At 39.5% G+C, this 17,324-nt stretch overlaps 1 protein-coding gene across 4 annotated transcripts in view; it reads right to left on the minus strand.

Annotated features, from left to right (window-relative positions):
* The window catches only part of COL19A1 (collagen type XIX alpha 1 chain), a 553,058-nt gene that overhangs the window by 340,735 nt on the left and 194,999 nt on the right, over positions 1 to 17,324 (minus strand). For all 4 annotated transcript variants that reach the window (XM_072142184.1, XM_072142183.1, XM_072142182.1 and 1 more), the window contains 2 exons: positions 7,576 to 7,605; positions 6,976 to 7,020 (listed from right to left, as the gene is read on the minus strand). In XM_072142184.1, the coding sequence (XP_071998285.1) occupies positions 6,976 to 7,020; positions 7,576 to 7,605 (75 nt within the window). The remainder of the gene's footprint in view (positions 1 to 6,975; positions 7,021 to 7,575; positions 7,606 to 17,324) is intronic.

A 17,324-nucleotide genomic window follows, 5' to 3' on the forward strand; every position in this document is an offset into this window, starting at 1 on the left:
GTCCCGGTGCGCTAAGCATCTAGCCCCGGGGACGTAGTATAACGTCGTGGTGCGCCTAGGGGTTAAAGGGGTATTCCCACTTCAGCAAATTAATGTTATTGTTTGTATGATGAAAAGAACTACAATTTTCCAATATACTTTTTATCAATACCTCATGGTTTTCTAGATCTCTGCTTGCTGTCACTCTATATAAAGCTTCATTTCTTACTTCCCATGGATAGAAATCCGACAATGGTCACACAGGTGCAAGGCACTTCAGTATCATAGAGAGTAATCAGAGCTGTGTGATAACTAGTCGTGCACCTGTGTGACCATGGTCAGATTTCTATCCACTGGAAATAAACAATGAAGCTTTTTATAGAAGGACAGCAAGCAGAGATCAGAAAACTGTAAGGAATTGATACAGAAAGTATATTGAAAGTTTGTTTAACTTTTTATTATTCCAGCAATATCAATTACTTGCTGAAATCGGAATACCCCTTTAAGGCAAGGTATACATACATACATACATTTTATTCACTGGGCAAAGTACTTCAAACTTTTGGAACTGTTTTCCATATTTGTACATTTGTTTTTAACTTACTACCTGTAAGAAGCTATAACTTTTAATTTTACCCTGTACTGAGGCTTTTCTTAGTGTCAGTATTTTATATTCCATGCAGTGTACTGGGAAACTGAAAAAAAATCCATATTAAAATTAACTTACCGTATATACCGGCGTATAAGACGACTTTTGAAGACAGAAAAATCTTCTGTCTTCTCTGGGGTCGTCTTATACGCCGGTAATCGTCTTATACGTCGGCGGTCCCGGTGCATGGAGAGGGCTCACGGGCTGAGCCCTCTCCATGGCCGGTAAGTCTTTGCTGCATATTGCAGCAAAGGCTTACCGGTAACACCCGCGATCGGTGCTAGCACCGATCGCGGGTGTTTGCACAGCGATGGCTGCCGGCAGCCTCAAAAAGCTGCCGGCAGCCTCAAAAAGACATCGGGGTGCATACTCACCCTCCGTTGGCCCCGATGTCCGCGCTGTGCTGTCTTCAGTCTTCCGCGCCGTCTTCTTTCTTCTGCTGGGCGCCGCCATGTCTTTCCCCGGGTCGGCGCCTAGTATGACGTCAGCAGCGGCGCGTCATACTAGGCGCCTGCCGGGGAAGATCAATGGCGGCGCCCAGCAGAAGAAAGAAGACGGCGCGGACATCGGGGGAGCAGCGCCGCACATCGGGTGAGTATATAAGTTTATTTTATTTTTTTAATGCTGGGCTGGGCTGTATACTACTGGGGGCTGTGCTGTATACTACTGGGGGCTGTGCTGTATACTACTGGGGGCTGTGCTGTATACTACTCGGGGCTGTGCTGTATACTACTGGGGGCTGTGCTGTATACTACTGGGGGCTGTGCTGTATACTACTGGGGGCTGTGCTGTATACTACTGGGGGCAGTGCTGTATACTACTGGGGGCTGTGCTGTATACTACTGGGGGCTGTGCTGTATTGGTAATGTTGTTGTTGTATGCCTTATGTTTATGAGCGATAGTTTTCCTGCTATATACCTGCATGTCATAAGAATTTACATTTAAAAAAGGACCATGTTAAATTCAAATCTGTTTTTTTTTAAATTTTTACCGGTGTTTTGTATGCGTTGGAAAAGGGGTAGTCTTATACGGATTGTAGTCTTGTACAATCATAGAAAATTTATATACGTTTTATTATGTTTTAGTAGGTTTAAGCATTAAGGTCTTCCATGTAGCTTTGTATATTGTCTCTGTTAACCATCTCTTCCACAGTCCTCATGTCATTAGTAGTTATTGTTTAGCATTTTAGAACAGGAAAAGGAAACTTCTAGAAATCAAGTATCTCATATTATTAGAACTATACATGCTTAAAAGATAAGTCTTCCATCAAGGCTGTTATAGTGATGAACCTTCTTACTGGTATGAATGCTGAATTTACTGAATCATATTCTATACGCCTAGTCCATTTTCAGTAGCTATTCAATCTGTTTAATCCAATTAATCACTTCCAGGTGTTGAAAAGTAAGAATTATAGTCTAAAGTGAATACAATTCCTCCCAGCATTCAACATTTACTCTTTTGTATTACTGCGGTGATTGTGTACCAAGGAGCAAGGACATCTGCGAGTGCTTGGTGCATTGTCATATTAGATGCTTTGCCCACTCATGAATTTTGGTTGGTGAAAACCTTGACATCATACACATTCATTTATTCAGAATATAAACCTTATTAATAACAGGTGCTTTGAATCTAAAAAACATACACGATTTGATAAAAATATTTCATTAAATGCAATCGACAATTTGAACAATAAGTTTATCACCAGGTATAGAGGTTTCTACCATTTATTGTCCGTGTTATAAGAAAAAATTCAACTTCTTGTTACAATTTATCATCTGGTGAAAGCTTAAAGGTGTACATACTCACATCATCCTAAAAGATACTATATAGTATTGTATATAATAGCTTATGCACACAGAAGAACCCTGTACATGCCCCCTGTACATGCCATGCCTCCTAAGACTGGTGCCATATGAAAACACCAGAGGGCTCTGGCTATGGCAGCAGTATTGTACCTTCTTTCAAAAAGTAGTTGGAAAACTGCCATAAGATTGTGGATGCTGGAAAATAAAGCCAGGCTTAAATCAAAGTTCTAAAAATATGTAGTTCTAAAGTTCTATGTAATTTTCCAATGTCATTTTATGGCCTTGCTAGTTTGCTAATGATTCCCCTAACATCTGAGCAAAGTCTGAGCACTAAGGAGGGTTGGCCAGTGTTTATAAAAGAAACCACTTCTAGTAAGAGTATCACCCAGACAAGAACCCATAAGTCTAAATGCTTCGTCCCTGTGAATATTTAGAGACCCTTACCACAGGAACAGTGGAGTGTGGCAGTTTACATACAGGGCAGTTAGGAGTGGAGCACTATTTAGGGCAGTTTGTAGAATATTTGGGCTTGGAACCTAAAGGTACAGAACTGCACGTGCGTTGATTTTATATGTCTCAATTTTATGGACGAGAGTAACAGGAAAATTTTAAGTAAATTGAGTCCTGTTCTTGCCTGTTGGATCGCTTGTTCCTTGTCCTTATTTCTATCCACATCAAGGACAATCATTGGCCAAGGGGTTCCACTATTAATTAGCCTCACATCATTTGTCCTTCTGGGGGCATTGTAGTTTTTAGATTAATGGTTGTATTTATGTTCTAGACAGCATATCTAGGATGTTAGGTAGGTTGTGTCCTTCATTCAGTTTTCTTCCAGTTGGACTAGTTCAGACAAGTGTGTAAAAAGTTAGCAGCTAGCAGCTTTTAAAGCAACATTGTTTTATGATATTAAATCATAATGTCATATATCATATCTGAATATACAGTATAAGTCTATTGGTTTAATAGAAAAAGTACAGTTATGGGGGTAATTTATTAGTAGTGACCGAGAGCAGAACTGTTCTAGTTCTTATGATAAATCACCCCATAACTCTATGAGATCTAACAGAAGACACACATTTAACTGTTGACCAACAGCTTTTCCTCCTAATGCCACTCTTTCATATTCAGTGAACGGACAAGATTCACAGAAGCTTTGCCGAAATTTTCAAAAGATTCAGTTCAGATTTTTCTCCAGTGATGTTTCTCCAATTGTTCTAGAAATATGTATGTCACCCCCTTTAGTCCTCTAAAACACAGATTAATTTTAAGATCATAAATTTAAAAAAAAATTTTGTTCGAATTTAATCATTTTCTATCAAGTTTTTTCATCAAGGTTAGAGCTAGCATTAGGTTAAGAATTATGGATATGGTTAACCCCTAAGGGTAACCCTACCCATACTAATAAAAGTCTTAGAAAATAAACTAAATGTGATTGAACCTTTTTATGAAAAAAATCTGTGTTTTAGTGGCCTAGAGAGAGCTATATACAGTACCAATTTCCATCATAATTGAAGCAATATCTGCTCGTCCAAAGTGAATCAGAAAGAATCAGTACATGGATCTGTGATGGAAAATCATATTAAATCTACACTCACCGGCCACTTTATTAGGTACACCTGTCCAACTGCTTGTTAACACTTGATTTCTAATCAGCCAATCACATGGCGGCAACTCAAACAACTCCTGCAGTTCAAACCGAGCATCAGTATGGGGAAGAAAGGTGCTTTGAGTGCCTTTGAACGTGGCATGGTTGTTGGTGCCAGAAGGGCTGGTCTGAGTATTTCAGAAACTGCTGATCTACTGGGATTTTCACGCACAACCATCTCTAGGGTTTACAGAGAATGGTCCGAAAAAGAAAAAACATCCAGTGAGCGGCAGTTCTGTAGGCGGAAATGCCTTGTTGATGCCAGAGGTCAGAGGAGAATGGGCAGACTGGTTCGAGCTGATAGAAAGGCAACAGTGACTCAAATCGCCACCCGTTACAACCAAGGTAGGCAGAAGAGCATCTCTGAATGCACAGTATGTCGAACTTTGAGGCAGATGGGCTACAGCAGCAGAAGACCACACCGGATGCCACTCCTTTCAGCTAAGAACAGGAAACTGAGGCTACAATTTGCACAAGCTCATCGAAATTGGACAGTAGAAGATTGGAAAAATGTTGCCTGGTCTGATGAGTCTCGATTTCTGCTGCGACATTCGAATGGTAGGGTAAGAATTTGGCGTCAACAACATGAAAGCATGGATCCATCCTGCCTTGTATCAACGGTTCAGGCTGGTGGTGGTGGTGTCATGGTGTGGGGAATATTTTCTTGGCACTCTTTGGCCCCCTTGGTACCAATTGAGCATCGTTGCAACGCCACAGCCTACCTGAGTATTGTTGCTGACCATGTCCATCCCTTTATGACCACAATGTACCCAACATCTGATGGCTACTTTCAGCAGGATAATGTGCCATGTCATAAAGCTGGAATCATCTCAGACTGGTTTCTTGAAAATGACAATGAGTTCACTGTACTCAAATGGCCTCCACAGTCACCAGATCTCAATCCAATAGAGCATTTTTGGGATGTGGTGGAACGGGAGATTCGCATCATGGATGTGCAGCCGACAAATCTGCGGCAACTGTGTGATGCCATCATGTCAATATGGACCAAAATATCTGAGGAATGCTTCCAGCACCTTGTTGAATCTATGCCACGAAGAATTGAGGCAGTTCTGAAGGCAAAAGGGGGTCCAACCCGTTACTAGCATGGTGTACCTAATAAAGTGGCCGGTGAGTGTATGAATACATTTATAGATTTGTTTAGATTTGTTTCTGTACTGCGCAAACATTTGGCTAGACACACTTCAATGTTTCTGTAAGGAATTTCTGTTTTGATAAACATTTCACAACAGATGTTATGTGGATTGATGTTACATAAAATGTTACCATGGATTAGAATTGGGGAGAAATGGCTTGATACTAAGTAAAGCACTGACATCTTATTTACTATGTTATGTTTATGGTCATTACTAATATTAAAAATTTGAAGTACAGACAAAGCATTTAGAGCAACTAAAATATGTTAATATGTTCTGAGATCATGGACTTCTTTCACTGTCAAAACGTCCCTCTATTCATAGTTGGCATAATAGATAATTTGTTTGTGTTTTGTGTGTGTAAACTGTGGCTTAGTTTTCTCCGGTGGTTGGATTTATCGAGTCATACCCTGCCCTGTGCGGTGCAGCCCTGTTCTGAAAGGGTTACTAGCCTGAGGGACAGCTGCTGCCATTCAGTCTCCTGTGTTCCCTAGTGCTCTTGCTATTCCCTGTATTTGACTTCTGCTTTGCCTACCGACCATTCTATTCTGTACCTTGGCTGCCATCTTGGTTTTGACCCAATTTTCTCTGTCTATATCTGTTGTTTGTCCCTCAGTATCTCCCAGTGTGATCCTGCTTTCCCTGTCTTAGACTTGTGTTGGTTTTCTGTGTACCAGTGTAAACACTGGTCTATACCTGAATTTCTATTACCTGTAAGATCCACTATACAGCAGCTGCCAGATGGAGTCTTCCCTGTCTCCTTGTTAGGTCTCTCAGGGACCGGTAGTTATGTTCCTAATAGCGGGTTTGCTCTTGTAAGGACATCTTATCTGCTTAATCTCTACTTTACATGCCACTCTCTTAAAAAACAATAAGTTACCTCATACATAAGCTTTAAGGGCTGAGTGATATTTTAACTGTTTAGCACTATTTCCTGTTAACATTGGGGTTCTTAATATAAATCTAGAGAGCAACACTTCTTTTTTCTAAAATTATACAGATAGATGGCTATACATATGAGTCAAATTTGTGTGTATGTACAATATTTGTATGTGTGAGCATAGCCCCATATATACACTCATCAGGTCTCATTGCAACAGGTTATAGAGATTTTTAAACAGCCAGCGTACCAGTAATTGGCGCAGGCTGGCTGCCCTTGCTGTTTAAATCCCTTTCTTGTGTCCCCTGCTGGATCTGCATGCCATGTGCCCTAGAGAAAGCTTGTCCTGCATGCTCCTTGTCTGTATTGGGATTTCCTATTGTGACCCCGGTTCCATTACTGACTATGATCCCATGCTGCCTGTCCTGACCCCCTACCTGTCTCCAACTACGATACTGCTACACGACTTAGTATTTCACCTTGGTCACCATCGCGGACAAAGTTGTTGGTTTGCTACCCCTGGTGCCTGACACTGCCCCATTCAACTCCCCCTTATACAGCTAGTTGTTAGAAACTTAGAGACTCCTCACATCACTGCTGAGGTTTGGAGTCCATGAAGCAGGAGATTATTTGGCTCTCTAAAGTCCAGACTGATAACATTGAATAATACAGTAAGTAGTTATAGATCATTTAGCTACAATTATTCAAGGGTCAAAACATATGAGTAAGCAATCATGCACATGATAAAAGTTTTAGTCCGCCTGCTATGTGTTTACTCACCAGATACTGTAGCACATGTACAAATTAATTCCTACAATTCAATACAATATCATTGATTTAATCATATACTTTATTTGACTCACCCTTTGCCCTTCTTTTCCAGGTGGGCCTTCTGGACCAGCAGTTCCCTATATATATAACAAATATTCAAACACAATACGATTAGAATGCTTTAAGACTGTAAAACTTTGTAAGGCTGTAAGACTTAAATGTATGAAAACACCAACGTTGCACACTGCATTCTAGTGTAAGTGTAATCTAAAGTAACATACAACATCATTTAAAATCTGAGCTATGCTATCGTTTCAAATAAAATGATATATAATACAAAAACAGTAAGTGAACAATAATGTCCAGTTTTCTGTACATTAGTTTACTAATGCAAATCCTTAGTTTTATCCATCTAATAAAATAACAGCTCAGGTTACACTCATAGAGATTGTTACTCCGCTACCTTGAACTTCTGAGCTAGTTATGAAAAATTAATGTAGAAATTGATAAGTACCAGTAGATGTGTAAATCTTGGTCACATTAGAAAACCGCACATTGCATGTTGTTGTTCCGCAGTGACAAAGAGCATATCTTTGCATGTTAAAAAAACACAGTATAATTATTGTAATGGAGAAAAATGTCAACAACTTAATATATAAAATGACACAACTGAATGTAATTTGTGCACTTACACTCTCTCCCTTTATGCCGGCTGCATAAATCTGAAATGAAAAAGATTACATAAAATGAGCTCATTCAGACATTGTTCACAAGTTTATGAAGAAACATTTATAATACATCATAACAATATACCAGATAATCCCTTTATACTATTTACTGTATAATTAATAATAATTCAGCCCCACTATATAGGTAAGAAGCAAGTTGTGATTATTCTGCTATGTCTGGATGAACTCTGACAGTGAAGAAGTCATCAAAGATTTTCCACTATCAACTGAAAGCCTAGAGACTTGAGAATAAAGCATTTTCCCGGGTGATTTAACATTTTGTTACAGCCAAATTCGAGACACCGTGGCTCTCTGTATGCTATTGGTCTTTAACTCTACATTTTATAATAACTACCTTTGCATGTTGCTAGGAAGTACAAGCAAGTTTTCCAAAATGATGTCCCATTTTAGCACCTGTATTTAGTTTTTATTCAATCTAATAGCTTTCTGGAATGCTTATAGCACTGCATTTACAACTGCCTAGAAAACCTGCTCAAGTGATGGTTGAAAATGAGACCTGAAAATTAGTGATTTACTAAAACCCTGCCCCCAATCGGTTCATGACACCCCCTTTAACCCAATGCAATTGGGTTGAAAGTGGAGTGGCGTGGGGTGATTGACTGCCCTGCAGCTGCCTATTATATATTTAATAGGGAGCCATTTAGAAGCGTGAAGAGCCGGCTCTTCTTAGTGAGCAGAGCTTAATGAGCCAGCACACTGAGAAGAGCCGTAATTTCCATCACTACTGACAATCATCAAACATCATACCCCAGGATCAGGCTCAGAAACTTGTGTAAAAAACACATTGTATCCTTCTACAAACTGTGGTAGTCAATGAGAAAGAGAGCAAGGGGAGGAGAAATAACCAAGCATCCAGTGCATTGGTTCCTCATGGGCTCCCTGTGCCGGGGAGAGCAGTTCTCCGGCTGTCTTATGACAGCTGGGTCCTGCTCTAACAGTCTGGTGTGCCGTCTTCACCACCAGGCAGCCAGGGTCTTAAAGAAGGTCTCCGGGTCTGCCATGCCAAATGCATAGGCTGACACTTCTAATGCACTGCAAAACATGGTTATTTCACTGCATTAGTATGAACTAGTGATCACATGATCATTAGTTCATATGATAGTAATGCGTAAATAAAAGAAATAAAAAAGAAATAAACAAAAAAAAATAAATAAATAAAAAGAATGAAAAACAAAATTCATAAAAATGTTCAAAAGGCTCCTAACACATGTAAAACAATAAATAATAAAAAAAAAAATACATATGAGGTATCATAGCATCCCAAAATGTCCAATCTAAAAAGATATAAAAACGGTTATTCCCGGCGGTGAACCCTGTAACGGAAAAATGTGCTCATGTCTGAATTGACACTTTTTGCCGTTTTGCAACACATAGATAGCATAATAAAAAGTGATCTAAAGATTGCACAGTCCCCAACATGGTAGTATGCTCTGGAAAAAATGGCACCTTAGTCAACTCCGTACTCCTTAGTATAAGAAAGTTATTGTTAGAGTCAGAATATGGTAAAGGTAATAATTATGTTTGGTCACATAAGTTTTAAATTTTTAGTAAAATCATTAACATCTAATAAAACCTATATTGTTTCATAGTTTATACAGTTGAAAAAAGAAACTTTTCAAGTTCAAACAAGGAAGGGAAGGGATTCGATGTGGAAGGGATTTAGGGGAAACTTGTTATCCCTGTGATCATAATGAACCAAAGAATATATTAGAGATGCCATTTGGAGTGTACAGTGAAAGACATAAAAAACAGAGCTCACAAGAAAATGGCGCAAATGCGGTTTCTTGTAAATTTTACCAAATTTTAAATTGTATTTCCACTTCCCCGTACAAGGGATGGAATATATAGTACTGTCACTAGGAAGTACAATTTGTTCTGCAGAAAAAAAGCCCTTACACAGCTCTGTACACGGAAAAATTAAAAAGTTATTGGTTTTTGAAAGTGGGGAGCGATAAAAAGAAATTCTCTGGGATTAAGGTTTGTAGTACCTGTGGCCACGTTCACACATGACATTTTGGTTAAGTTTGGAAAGGCAATCCAAAGGCTCCACTTGTGGCAACATATTTTGATAACATCGTGTTTCCAACACGATAACTAAACGCAAATGTAAATGCAAACGTAAATGCAATCTTACCTCAACATGCGATCGTGGGTGGAGCGCCTGGATTTTGTTTCAAAGCGCAAATAAAATGCCACGTGAGAACGTGGCCCAAAGGGGCTCTACAAGCACGTCATGGCACCTGAAAACTATTCTACCCGACAAAAAAAAAAAAGCTGCCCAATATATTCCTATATGCATTTTCTACAGTTTTTTCAGTTTATGTGGGTACATTTTGTGGCTAAAAGAATGTACTAATGATAAATATTAGTGAATTCCAAATCAAAGCTTCATTTTGTTTGAAAGGGTTAACAAGCTTCCTATGAGCTGTTTTAAATAGTTTGAGGGGGGAAGATTATAGAACGGGGTGATATGTGGGGGCTTCCAAAACCCATATAGAAATGAAATGGTCCCTAAAATAATTGATTCTAACATTTTCTTTAAAATTTGAGAGAATGCTGTTCTAAACACTTCTAAAATAACGTCAGCACAAAGCTGAGAAATGGTAAATGTTAGTCAATCAGTTTTTCAAGATGTTTACCAAAATCACCTTTTTTTCATAAATAGATGTTAAATGAATCAACAAAAATTTACCACTATTTTTAAGTACAAAATGTAACAGTAAAATAATAGAAAAAAAACTTGTGTAAGTTAAAGCCTCCTAAAGTTATAACCGGATAAAGTGACACATGCTGGTTTTGAAAAATAGGCCTTGGTCATCAAGCCGCAAATGAGCTTGGTAACTATGGGGTGAAAAAAGCATAATAAGCTTGTGTATGTTGTTTTGAGTTGTACTGTGGAACTTTGACACTCCCCTTGAAAAAGCGCCATACGTGAAACACGTATTGGGGCATTGTCTGTGTGTGGTCCTTCTTTTGGTATGGTATTACAGCCTGTGTTTTTATGTCGTAGGATTTATTCATAGAGCTTCATCTCTAGATATTACATTGTATTTTTGTCTATTTTAGGCTGGATTCACATGACCGGTGCCCGCCGTTCCATAGCACGGCGGGCACACGGCAGCGTGCGGGGAGAGGAGGAGGAGGTGAGTGCTGCTCATCCCTGCACCTCTCCATAGGGATACATGACGCACGGCGCCGTATGCCCTGAAAAAATTGGACATGTCCGATTTTTTCACGGGATACGGAGCGGTATGGTGCTGCACGTGTGCGGCACCGCTCCCATAAGGCGCCGCACGCCCATTGCTGTCTATGGGGGACGTATATCGGCCGTATATATGTCGGCCATATATACGTCCCCCTTGCGGTAGTGTGAATGCAGCCTTAGACTATATGATCATACTCTGTATTCAGTGAACTTTTGTGCCATAGGCTGATTTCAACCCTGATTTGCCATATACACAGTTTTAATCCGTTGTAGTCCGTCCTAGCTTGCTTTATTATTATGGGAAATTTTAATATATGTACCAACTCGAAATAAAGTGTAATTTGTATATAGTATTATTTTGTGTCTTTCAAACTTTTTTGGTATTGCATTACATACCCATTGGTAATTTGCTTACTTGCCCATACCAAATGGGTTGTTTGTTTTTGTGTGCTGTACTGTGGAACTTTGTAGTATAGTGTTTCATACAAAATCATGCAACTCCATGCAATGTATGAATTATCTTACAAGTAGGTTTATCTTTGATGTCTGTGGGATACGGACTGTGTGGTGATTAGATATCACTGGTCCTACATTTACCCAGGAAAATACTCCAAGCATTACGGTTATACATGATACAGGGTGTCCCTGTGCTGTCCGTCTCTGCCATGTCTCTGTTAGTATATACAGGCTGGCGCTGCCCTGTTTGTCTCTGTTAGTATATAGAGGCTGGCGCTGCCTTGTTGGTCTATGATAGTATATAGGGGTTGGCACAGCACTGTTGGTCTCTGTAAGTATATATAGGCTGGTACTGCCCTGTTAGTCTCTATTAGTATATAGAGGCTGGCGCTTCCCTGTTGGTCTCTGTTAGTATATACAGGCTGGCGCTGCCCTGTTGGTCTCTGATAGTATATACAGGCTGGCGCTGAACTGTTGGCCTATGTTAGTATTTACAGGCTGGTTCTGCCACGTTGGTCTCTGTTAGTATATAAAGGCTTTCGCTGCCCTGTTGGTCTATGTTAGTACAGGCGGTCCCCTACTTAAGGACACCCGACTTACAGACAACCCATAGTTACAGACAGACCCCTCTGACCTCTGATGAAGCTTTCAGAATGCTTTACTATAGTCCCAGACTACAATGATCAGCTGTAAGGAGTCTGTAATGAAGCTTTATAGATAATACCTGGTCCCATTACAGCAAAAAATGTTTAAACTCCAATTGTCACTGGGGCCAACATTTTTTTTGTCTGGAGCTACCATTATAAAATATGCAGGTTCGACTTACATACAAATTCAACTTAAGAACAAACCTCCAGACCCTATCTTGTATGTAACCCGGGGACTGCCTGTATATAGAGGCTGGCGCTGCCCTGTTGGTCTATGTTAGTACATACAGGTTGGCACAGCACTGTTGGTCTCTGTTAGTATACAGAGGCTGGTGGTGCCCTGTTGGTCTCTGTTAGTATATACAGGCTGGTGCTGCCGTGTTGGTCTCTGTTAGTATACACAGGCTGGCGCTGACCTGTTGGTCTCTGGTATTATATACAGGCTGGCGGGGTCCTGTTGGTTTCTGTTATTATATACAGACTAGCGGTGCCTTGTTAGTCTCTCTGTATACACATAGACAATGGCAGTGACAGACTGCACAGAAGCATATTTCCAGTGATAAGAGATGTGTGTAAATGATTAACATGTACAGCGGCAAGAGGTATTTGGAGAGGGCTCTCGGGCTAAGCCCCCTCCATACATATTCCGGCATATTGCAGGAGACACTACCATTAGCACCCACAATATTGGCTCTGACTGTGGCTCCGGCCTCCTGAAAAAGCTCCAAGCAGGAACATGTACGTCAGGTCTGACTGGTGTGCAATTGTGCCTTGTCTTGCACATTAGTGGGTGCAGGCTATAGATAGTGAGTAGGTGTTGGTCTTCTTTTTTAAAAGAATGGACTGTATACAAAGAGATGACTTTCTAGGTACAGACATTTCCACACACATATACTGGGGCAGATTTACTTACCCGGTCCATTCGCGATCCAGCGGCGCGTTCTCTGCGGTGGATTCGGGTCCGGACGGGATTCACTAAGGTAGTTCCTCTGACGTCCACCAGGTGGCGCTGCTGCACTGAAGAGCATCGGAACGCACTGGAGTACACCGAGCCGGGCTGAGTGAAGGTAAGTGCAAGCTCCGCAACACTTTTTTTTTTTAAATGCAGCGGTTTTTCCAAATCCGTCGGGTTTTCATTTGGCCACGCCGCCCGATATCCATCGCGTGCATGCCAGCCCCGATGCGCCAAAATCCGATCGCATACGCCAAAATCCCGGGGAAATACAGGGAAAATCTACGCAAATCGGAAATATTCGGATAACACGTCGGGAAAACGCGAATCGGGCCCTTAGTAAATGACCCCCACTGTGCAGAATGTTACATATAAATTCCCCTTTATAGACTAGATCTGTACTTTATTACATAGGTATAATATATACTGGTACATTACTGGAATCACAACTGTGCATTGAACAAACTTATAGGGATTTCTAGTGATAAGAGATGTGTGTTCATGATTAAAACATACAGTGGCTATAAGTCATTTATTAATTACCTGCCTTTAGCTAAAAAGATTCTAGCAGCCGCTTCTGCAAGTGTAAGAAACTAATGCACTGAAAGCTTGGTTATTGCCCCTCCCCTTGCTCTCTGCCTCATTGGCTGCCACAGTTTGTAGAAAGATACAATGTATTCTTCACACACGCTTCTGAGCCTGATCCTGAGGTATGAGGTTTGATGATTGTCAGATCTTATTTTTAACCTTCATTTGCTCAGGTTTGCAAGGCAGTAGTAAATGCAGTGTTATAAGCAGTGTAAGTCTATGAACCTGAGGTATGAGGTTTGATGATTGTCAGATCTAATTTTCAACGATCTTTTGAGCAGGTTTTCTTGGCAGTAGTAAATGCAGTGTTAGAAGCAGTGTAAGTCTATGAACCTGATGTATGAGGTTTGATGATTATCAGATCAGATGTTTAACCATCATTTGACTCAGGTGTCAGACTCAGGTGTCAGACTCAGGTGTCAGACTTTGACTTCTGACCACGTCCTAAAATGGACAATGTACAATAGCATATCCAGGGAAGTTCCATTATTTTGGGGAAATATATGCTAGGGACACTAACCAAGGGTTACAACCCTCCTTTTCTTATAGTTAATTAAGTGATGGCATATTACTACAACTTTATAGGATGTGAATACCCCTTTATAATAAACTTTAGTTCATTATTTTATATTTACTAGAATTTTCTTTTAAAGAAAAAAAGAGAGAACCTGAGAGACCTGAAAGCAACTCAAACCTTCACATCTCATTGTATAAACCACTTGCAAATGAGTTCCAGAACCATTTAAAACTTACGCTATTATGTCTGTCTGCAGTTTTCCTGTCTTTTCTGTGCACATTTCTGTATTATGCAGTCATACTACAGCTTATTAATACTAAAAGAAATGATTGCTTGGATACCAAAGTAATTGTTTGTTCGTAAACGACAAAAAGGCAGTTTTCAGCTCATTCTTTGACTTATCTCCAATCTTATCGTTTTAACTATACCCTGAAGAGTTTAAATACAAAGTTGTTAAATAATTTAATACCAAATTTATGAAAATATTGCTTTAACCATTGTTTACCAAGGAGCTAGTACAGAACATGATAAAAAATTGGGGTAAGAGTGTGTGAAGGGTACCTTTCACAGTCAAGCTTTGAATTTTTTTATATTGGACATAGGTTGAAGAACCTTTTGGTATCCATTGAAATAAATGGACCAGTGGGGAGACATGCATAATCCAGTTATATTAGGGGACATTGGATTCCCCATTCTCATAAGGATGAGACACCCACATTGAGACACTGTATATACTGTACATTTTACAAATAAATAAGACAAAATAATTTACATCTCCTTTGATCAGGTAAGCACAATAGTTATTTATGCTACTACTTGCAAGTAACTAATGCATTTGTGACTGTGTCTCAGAGTACATGACTGTTCTGCCTATCTATATGTACACTGTTTTGTACTATATTAACCCCTTAATGACCGCCGTATCGGCTTTTTACGGCGGTCATTAAGGGTACTTCTTCTGACGCCTTTCTACGGCGGCGCGTCAGAAGAAGATTTTGGGACACCGGGTCCTGCAAGTGCCAGTGTCGGGCTGTGATCTTACAGCCCAGACACGGCACCAACACCCAGGATCGGAAAAACTCCGATCCTGGGTGTTTAACCCCTTACACGCCGCGGTCACGCATGACCACGGCGTGCAAGTGTTTCCCCCGTGGATCGAACCCCCGGCTGTGCTTACCGAGGGATCCGATCCCTCCTGCTACAGCCCCGGGTTCCGACGAGTGACCCGCCGTCGGAACCGCCGGGTTCTGCCTTCCTGTATTGCAGTGTAAAGGCTTGAACAAGCGATCGGACGATCGCTTGTTCAAGCCAAGAAGTAGAAAATGTAAAAAAGTAAAAAAAAAGAAGATGAAATCATTTTATTATATAATTAAATAAATAAATAAAATAAAAGTCCCATAATCTCCCCAATTACACATGAAATGCAAATAAAGTATATAAAACACAAAAACACGTACATATTTGGTATCACCGCGTCCGTATCAATCTGTACAATAAATCTAAATCAATATTGAACCCGCTCGGTGAACTACGTAAAAAAAAAACTCGAAAAACTTCACTTAATATACAATTTTTCATCAAACAACATCACAAAAAATGTTCTAAAAAGTGATCAAAAAAAGTTACATTCCCTAATATGATACGACTGAAAAGAACAACTCTTTTCGCAAAAAATAAGCCCTCAACCAAGTCCGACAACAGAAAAATACAGAAGTTATGGCCCTAAAAATTTGTCAATAGTAAAAACAATGCGATATTCTCCAATATTGGTTTTTCTCAGGAAAATTGAGCAAAGATAAGAAAAACTATATAAATGAGGTAACACCGCAATCGTAGTGAACCAGAGAATAAAGATAAAATATTATTTTTATGTTACGGTGAGCGGGGAAAAAAAAAACAAAAAAAAAAAATTGATGATTTTGTTTGTGTCCCCCTTGAAATAGCTAATAAAATCTCATGAATAAGCTATAGACCCCCAAAATGAATTATCTATACATTGTATCTCTTTCCATAAAAAATAAGCCCTCATATGTTCGCATTACCAAAAAAAATAAAAATTTATAGATAGTACAATGTGACAATACAAATCTGCTTTGAGTGGCGCCTCCATTCATTCTATACTCGGCCGTGCGCCCGTACAGAAGTTTACCACCACATATGGGGTATCAGTACACTCGGGAGGAATTGGGCATCAAACGTTGCAGTGCGTTTCATCATTTAATTTATTCTGAAACTGTCAGTTTGGCCTAAATTAATGTATTTTCCCAAAAAATTCCATAGTTTCTAAATCGCAGGTCCATATTGTTTTAACCCATTTGAAACACTCAAAGGGTTAATGGACTTAATTGAAGTTGTTTTACATACGTTGAGGGGTGAAGTTTCTACAGTGGGGTAATTTATGTGATTTTACTATTATTTAGGCCTTTCAAAGTCACTTGAAAGCTGAGTTGTCCTTCAAAATGTGAGTTTTGGCAATTTTCATGAAAATGAGAAAAATTGCACCTAAAGTTCTGCACCTCCTATCATCCTAGAAAAGTGAGAGAATGCATAAAATATCATCTCAACATAAAGCTTATCAAGCTTTTTGAGTAGTTTTACTTCCTGTCTGGAAAGCAGAACATTTCAAACTTGGAAAATGAAGAATTTTTACAAACTTTTGCCAAATTTTCACTTTTTTTCAGAACGAATCGCAAAACTTATCACTTAAATTTTATAACTAACATGAAGTACAATGTATCACGAGAAAACATTCTCAAAATCACCAGGATATGTTAAAGCGTTCCGAAGTTATAACCAATTATCTTGAGACATGTCAGATTTGCAAACAATCGAGTCTGGTCATTGAGCTGAAAACTAGTGTCGGTGATAAGGGGTTAAAGAAGTTGTCAAACCGTGTAAGGGACCCTCGCCAACATGTAGCACTAGTGAAACCTCACTTAGCCTTTGAGAATGTAACCTGGATGAACCCTTACTTCTGAGTTGTATGGGTTACTTGATAATAACTTAAAATTTAAGAACTCATATACAATTCAACTTAAAGGGAACCTGTCTTTCACATTTTCACCTAATGACAGGTTTCATAGTTTTTTAATACTAATTCCCCAAGTACTTTTATAATTATCATTGCTGCTTCCACTCAGGAAGAGGGGGCAGGGAGCAGGAAGTAGAGTTGTGAGAGCAATGTGACGATAATGATGAATTCTCCATGGCTTGCTATTTGCTGGTGGGGAACCGAGTAACTTTTATAAACTTTTAAAAATGGTGGTTAATGATAAAAGCAGATTGATAAATAGTATTAGAAAGGCTATGGGAAATAGTGAACTCCTG

Source organism: Engystomops pustulosus, chromosome 3 (genome assembly GCF_040894005.1).
Source record: "Engystomops pustulosus chromosome 3, aEngPut4.maternal, whole genome shotgun sequence".
In the NCBI taxonomy this organism is placed as follows: Eukaryota; Metazoa; Chordata; class Amphibia; order Anura; family Leptodactylidae; genus Engystomops; species Engystomops pustulosus.